The sequence below is a fragment of the Cannabis sativa genome, chromosome 4 (assembly GCF_029168945.1).
Source record: "Cannabis sativa cultivar Pink pepper isolate KNU-18-1 chromosome 4, ASM2916894v1, whole genome shotgun sequence".
Taxonomy (NCBI): Eukaryota; Viridiplantae; Streptophyta; class Magnoliopsida; order Rosales; family Cannabaceae; genus Cannabis; species Cannabis sativa.
In genome coordinates, this window is record NC_083604.1 from 18577619 (window position 1) to 18585153 (window position 7535).

A 7535-nucleotide genomic window follows, 5' to 3' on the forward strand; every position below is an offset into this window, starting at 1 on the left:
TTATTTTTTTAATATAACCAACTTAAAGACAATTCCTAACACGAACAGATACATAAAATATTAATAGTTTTGTCATAACACATTTAGATTGGATTATTATTAAATTTTATTTTGACAAAAAATTAATTCAGGGTTCTATTTATACCATTAAAAAATACATGATCAATTTTATTATTTAACAAAACAGATGGTCCAATTAGTAACTTTTACAAAACACATAGTCTAAAATGGTATTTATCCAAAATTAAATCTCATTTTTTATTTTAAATTTCAGGACTGAAGCGGTGCTTTTCCCTTCTTTCCTTTTGAGTTGTGAAGTTTCCGATGTTTATTTCCTTATCTCTCCTTTCGTCATTATATAATTTTGGGCTTGATTGAGTTTTGATGCAGTATATTATATATATATATATGTATGATTTGCAGAACGATAATACATATTATCCTTCTGAAATTTGGGATTCGGATATAGAGAATGAAGGTGTTTGATGCTCACTGTCACTTGCAAGACCCCAGAATATTGAGCAAGCTTCCTCAGTTAATAGCCAAAGCCCATGAAGTTGGAGTTGATGCTTTTGCTGTTAATGGGGTCTCTGAGAATGATTGGCCTTTGGTTAAACAACTTTCTCAATCTTACCCTTCTATTATTCCTTCCTTTGGTGTCCATCCCTGGTGTGTTTTCTTTCTTTCTTTCTTTGTATTTTGGTTCAATTTATTATTGTTCTTCATATATTTATGTATATATCATTTGTGTTGTTGATTTGGTGGTATATTAGGTTTGTTAAAGAAAGGACTCCCAATTGGTTTGACACATTGAAACAAATGTTTGATTCCACTCCTGATGCTGCTGTTGGGGAGATTGGATTGGACAAAGGTTCAAAAGGAAAGCTAATTGATTTTGTCGATCAGGTTCGGGTTTGGATTCATGTTTGCTTGAAAAGGAAGAACATTTTTCTTATTTTAAGGATTTGATTTTCCAATTTAGAATTTGTATTCAGGTTCAAGTATTTGAGCAGCAGCTTCAACTTGCCAAAGACTTGAATAGGCCTGCTTCAGTCCATTGTGTCAGGGCTTTTGGTGACCTTCTTCCGATAATGCAGTATGTATGCTTCTTAATGGCTTCTTATTCCTTTCCACTTTGGAAATGATCTGATGACTAATGTAATAATAATGCTCTGAGCTGATGATTTTTGTTGTTGTTGAATTCTTAGGCGTATGGGCCCTTTCCCTGCTGGTGTTATTCTTCATTCCTACTTAGGTTCAGCTGAGATGGTCCCGGAATTCGCCAAGCTCGGTGCTTATTTTTCATTCTCTGGATTTCTTATGTCTTTGCAAGAGAAAAAGGCAAAGAAGATGCTCAAGAAGGTGATCACTCAGCTTTTCAATCATTGTAATTGATTACTCCTTTTTGGGTTGCTTTTCTTTTTTTTCCATCTTTAGTTTTACCTATTCCACAGGTGCCTTATGAGAGGATTTTGCTGGAGACTGATGCACCCGATGCACTTCCGAAACCTATCCCTGCCTCAGAACCATTGTATCTTGTTGAAGGAGAATCTTCTTCCATTTCCAGTGCTACTGCTGAAACAGATGTATCAACACTTAATCACCCTGCAAACATACTCCATGTAAGTTAGTGTTTTCTTCTTTATCTACACCTTTTGTTTCCCGTTATTGTGCATATTTTCCCACATAGAATAAATATGGTAAGGAATTGAGCCATATATAAGAACATGGGCTACTTCACTCATTGTCAATTGGTTTTGAGATAGAACCCATGATTCTCAACATGGTATCAGATCCATATCCTTTGCGGACAACTGATCCTATCCGATCCGCACCTATGATACGGTTCAATGATAGAGAATTAAGGTAGTTTTGAGATGGAACCCTATGATTTTCAACACCCCTAATATTTATTTAAGATAGAAAAAGAGAACAAACTCTAATCTTTTAAAACTTTTCATTATTGATTTAGTTTAAGATTGTTCCTGTACTTTTTATTTTTAGTTGAAAGTAAATACAATTGCAAACACCAAATATTTTGAAGTAGAGTTTGTTATTGATGCGTATGGTTTTTTGTATAACATTTTTTTTTTCAGGTGCTTACTTACGTTGCATCTTTGATAGAGATGAGCAGAGAGGAAGTTGCTGAAGTAAGCTATCAAAATGCCATACGTTTATTCTCCTACAGAGACCATTTTACTACTGCCTCTCCTTCTCCCCATAATCAATAATTATGATCATGTCCCTTTTTAACTTAATTCCATTTCACCATTTTCTTAATTATTACTAATTTCATGCCAAAATTGGGTTGGGCATTGCTATGTTACTATAAAGATATGTGTATTATTTACTATAAAGATATGCCCCGTAAAAAATGAATAAAATAAAGCCCCTTAGTTATGTGTGGGATATTTTTTTACAAATTCATATTCAAATGCTTCAATCCAATTTGAAAAGGGGGGTGTCTTATTAGATCACTCAAAATAAATAATGCATTACTATGAACCCAACAAAAAGGAAGAAACATATGTTGGATTCCCAATATTGGACGTGGAGGCTGGCTCCTTGTAAATGTCAACTAGAGGGTGTAAAATTTATGCTTATTTTGTATTAATTTTGACACATTTTGCATTAGAATCTATTCATAATTTTATCGAAAGAATAATGCTAAAAGATACTAATAGGGCCTAAAATCTTTCAAAGTGTTATATCACTATTAATATAATTATATATTAGATCTTATATAAATTAATTAAATAAATTTTAAAAAATATTGCTAATTAATTGTAAAGTGTCATTTCTAAATAATACTCAATAATAATGTTCTTATTAAAATAGGTTAAAAAATGGCAATATATTATTTTTATAGTGTTCTATTAAAGATGTTCTTAAAACTATAACCGCTACTAAAAGAGTTATAACTTTTGATTTAATTATTTTTTTTTTTTAACTTTATGAGAGAATTAGTCAAACTACTTTGGCCAGCTTGCATGATTGATCGTATTATTTCCTTTTATTTTCGTTTGAATAATAGGATTGTTATTGTTTAATATTTTGGAGAAGTTTTTTGGTTGGAGAAGTTTTTTGGTTGATAATCATTGATAGATTTGTTTTGTCTTTGGTTCATTTAAGTTGGAAACTTAACATTCTACACATTTTTTTGATACTTCAGAGTTGGAGACTTAATTGTCATTTTGTTGAAGATATTGTTAGGATTTCTTTCTTGATTATTGTAAATAATTTGGTTAGCTTATTATTATTGAGTCTGCTCTTTGAGTGATATCATCATGTAATGGACTTTATCTTATTTACATATTAATAGATATTTCTATTTTCTTTTCAAATATATATATATATATATATATGGAGGAGGTTCTAATAGTTACATTTTTATTGTAACCATCATGGTTACGTTTTTTTTAGCCATTGGATCAGTATTAAATGGTTGTGATTAATTTGGAAATTAAATAAAATAAAAAAAAAATGACCTGTAACCTGATATTAACCTGTTAATTTATTTCCTTTTAAAACTTTAATTAAAATTAATTATATTTTAAAATTAAATTAAGTATTATTATTAATTAATTTATTGCAATTTATTATTAAATAAGGATCTTTTAGCAATTTATTTTTTTACACTTAAATTATTTTAATTTTTACAACAAAACTCTTAATAATTTAAAATTATACACATATAACTTGATAATTAAAATTTTATTATTCCGAGCCAACGTGTCACCAATCACCACACTTCTTTTAGAAAATGTGTTATTAAACAAAGCTTTTATAATTAAATTTATTTTTTTTTTTTGAAGAAAATTAAATTTATTTTTTTAGTCAGTACTGCGGTAGAAATTTTTTTTCTCTATCTCCTCCTCTTTCTTCTTTGTCTTTCTCTCTTTCTCTCTCTCTCTCTCTCTCTCTCTCTCTCTCTCTCTCTCTCTCTCTCTCTCTCTCTCTCTCTCTCTCTCTCTCTCTCTCTCTCTCTCTCTCTCTCTCTCTCTCTCTCTCTCTCTCTCTCTCTCTTCATGCTCTAACTATTTCTTTTCATCACCTTCTTTTTTACTTATACACCCAAATTAAAAAAAAAAAAAGGGACTTAATGAAATCTCAACAAAAGCATACTGTAAAATAGGTTAATATGAAATTAAACAGATGTCAATGAGTGAAATCTCATGGAACATGGGCGCAAACAAAGGAACTTAGTGAAATCTCAACAATTTGTAACCACACCTTCCATATTAACATTAATAATGGAAAAATGGGGAAAAATATCTTGGGTATTGAAATTCATAAACCTAGATAGAAACTAAACAAAAATTTTAATTGCCACATAAAGCAAATAATGATGTGCTGAACTTGCAGGAAACAATGGACAAAGAATTGGACACCCAATAGACTTGAGCATGGTCCCAAGAAAAGAATTGGTTTAATTCATTATTATAAGATTTTGGTTTTCTTTTTTTTTTTTAATTATAGAATTTAAATTAAATGGATTGATTAATGGGATCTTTTCAATATTATACCTAAAATTAATTTTATTTATGAAAATTTAAAACTATTATAAAAAAAAAAATTGTGAGAATACGATTCGCTATTTAATTACTTTTAAATTTAAAAAAAAATGTTTAAGTAAATTATAAATTTTGTTGTTATAATAAATCTTATTTGATTAAATTTTAGTTAACTAGATACATTAAGGTACAAAGAGTATAATGGTAATTTTGTGGTTGGCACTAATAAAATTGTAATAAGGTGGAAGTGAGTAGTGTGTGTTGTGTGTTGTGTGTATAAGCTATAAAATAGAAACACACAAGTGGTGCACATGAATGAATTGAAGAACGTGGCAATCATTAAAAATATCACTTTCTTTAGAAATTAAAAAATTTTCTAATGTATTAAGACAACAAAATTGTTTATATGTAAAATTAAAATTCAGTTGTTTAGAATATTACGTATAAGTTTTGATGTATATTTAAATAAATAAAAAAAAAGTTCTGACATAGAAAGAAAATGAAATAAAGCTTATTGAATAGTGAAATGTATAATCAAACAATTGGTATACCTATTAATAAAAGTTTGAAAAATCAAGCCGTATAAAATACATTAATATAATTGGAGTCAAAGCAAATAAAATCAAATTAATGTCATTTGGCCTAAATTTCGCTTGATTAAAAGCTATAAATTTAAGCAATCCTTATTTTAAACAAAAATTTTAGAGTTGATATTATGATTCTAGCTTTTTTTAATATAATTTGGAATTATACTGAATTTTTTTTTTAAAAAAAAAGTGATATTTTTCTATTTTGAATAAAAGAAAATATTACTGTAATATTTAAAACATAATCAATCTTATAATATATAATAGTATCCGTCCAAATTATAATATTTTTTTTAAAAAAAAGAAAACACTTCAAACAATACGATTATTAAAATTTTTGAAAAAAAAAGTGTAAATATTATAATTAAATAGGTTAATGGTTAAAATAATTAAATCAAGGGATTTATATATAAATAAAAAAAAATTATTTAAAAATTTTAATTGCTAAAATAGGTCTTTGTTAAATATTTATTTAATTACTTAAAAAATAGTTAATTATAATTAATTAATTCTAAAAATGGAATTTTTACCTATTGTTAACCTGCTATTGCAGGTCAAAAAAAATGTAACCATATGGTTACAATAAAAATGTAACCCATATATATTTATATATATATATATATATATATATAGTTAGATGCATCCTCATGCATTTGCTTATAAATGGATACATGAATATACATGGAGAAGAAAAAAGATGAAGGAACTCCAATATTATTTGAGTTTTTATTTTTATGGTAAAAATTTATAAAATATGATTTTTTTTTTTTTTTAAAAAAAAAAAGTTATTTCATGAAAAAAAAATTTAAAATATATAGATAAAAAAAAAATAGTCCTCGTTATCTTAAGGAGGTATCTAGTTATCTAGTTAGCCTAAAACGTCACTAGTTACACTAAATTATTTTTGTCATATTTTTTAACTTTTTTTGCAAAAACTTTTACCATATTATTTTATTGGTATAAAAGCCATATTTTTACACATTATATAAACTTCATTCATTTCCACACATTATTTTTCATATCTATCTAATTTTAGTTAGAAAATTATAATAAATGACCCAAAAATACATTATTATGTAAGTAAATATCTTTATTTTAAAATTTACACAGAAATGCTCTTTTCACATTTTTTATTACTTAAATTATCTTTTGTCACATAAAATTTGTATGGTTCTAACATTTTTAATTATATATTAAATTTATATTTTTAAAAAATATTTAAAAGCATATCACTTAGATATCATGGTATATCTATATTAGTTTTCTTAAAATTATTTTTGTATTAAAGTTATGTTTTTTTTATGGATTATTGTGGGTTATTAGTATACATATTTTGTTATACAATATAATTTTTTTTTTATTGATCTCGTGTCTGGTCAACGATGCAAAGTCAATAATACGACGATATCGGTGTTTGAATTATTAAAATATGAAAGAGCAATAAATGACACAAAATTTTATAGAGGTTCGACCCCTGAGTCGGTAATGGCCTACTCCCATTTTTATTGTATTTGGCTGAGCAATAACAAGATCACATGAACCTGGTCAAGTGAGTTTCTGTTGGGTTTTGTGCCCTAAATAAAACTCATTTCAATATAATCAGATTTACTTATTAATAAAGATCAGAAATAACATTTTATGTTGCATGATTCACATGATTTATTTCATGATTATACAGTAGAACCTCTATCCAAGAATACACTTGGGACCAAGTAAATTATATTCTAATTGGGAGGTTATAACTAAATAGAGTTACACTAGAAAAAAAAAATTAAAAAACCAAAAAAATATCAATGTAACAATAATAACAATAAATAATCATTAATACTATATCATAATAGAAATATTTTAGAGTAAATATAATTTCATACATGTATTATAATTTAAAATAAAATTATTAATTTTACATAAATAAATTTACAAAATACATGTATATATTTTATTAAGATGTAATTATTCTTATATAGAGGTATACTTTGTTAATACGAGACTTAAAAAATGTATAACTAATTACAATTTAGAGGTTATTCTTATTTATAACTGGCCCAAATCGGGACTTGATTTTTTTATAACAAATTAGAGGTTATTCTTGAATAGAGTATTCTTAAATAGAGGTTTTACTGTATATATATATAATGTATGAATTCTATTTAAGTCCAGAACATATGAATTTGTTAATGATTATAGTGTTGTCAGCACAGTGGAATATAATCTTAATAATATGTTCGAAAGTTTATTCCCTGATTTGTCAGAACACTGGATTTAGACTGACATGGTATGATCAGCGATAGGTATTCTTACACCTTGGAAAAGTGTTATGTCCTTTCCAGGACATTGGCAAAGTTTACCAGTATCGGATGTATGGAGTATACATCGGAAGGGACCGATATTGAACTTTGATTAGATATATCAAATTTACCGTAATATCTATTCA

The 7535-nt window shown here is 26.8% G+C and overlaps 1 protein-coding gene across 1 annotated transcript; it reads left to right on the forward strand.

Annotated features, from left to right (window-relative positions):
* The first annotated feature begins 270 nt into the window (after positions 1 to 270).
* On the forward strand, positions 271 to 2423 carry LOC115712111 (uncharacterized). The gene is made up of 6 exons (XM_030640346.2): positions 271 to 669; positions 774 to 906; positions 996 to 1096; positions 1209 to 1362; positions 1455 to 1622; positions 2097 to 2423. Exons 1-6 carry the CDS (start codon positions 473 to 475, stop codon positions 2229 to 2231), a joined length of 888 nt encoding a protein of 295 aa, XP_030496206.1. The 5' UTR covers positions 271 to 472; the 3' UTR covers positions 2232 to 2423.
* The last annotated feature ends 5112 nt before the right edge of the window (positions 2424 to 7535 follow it).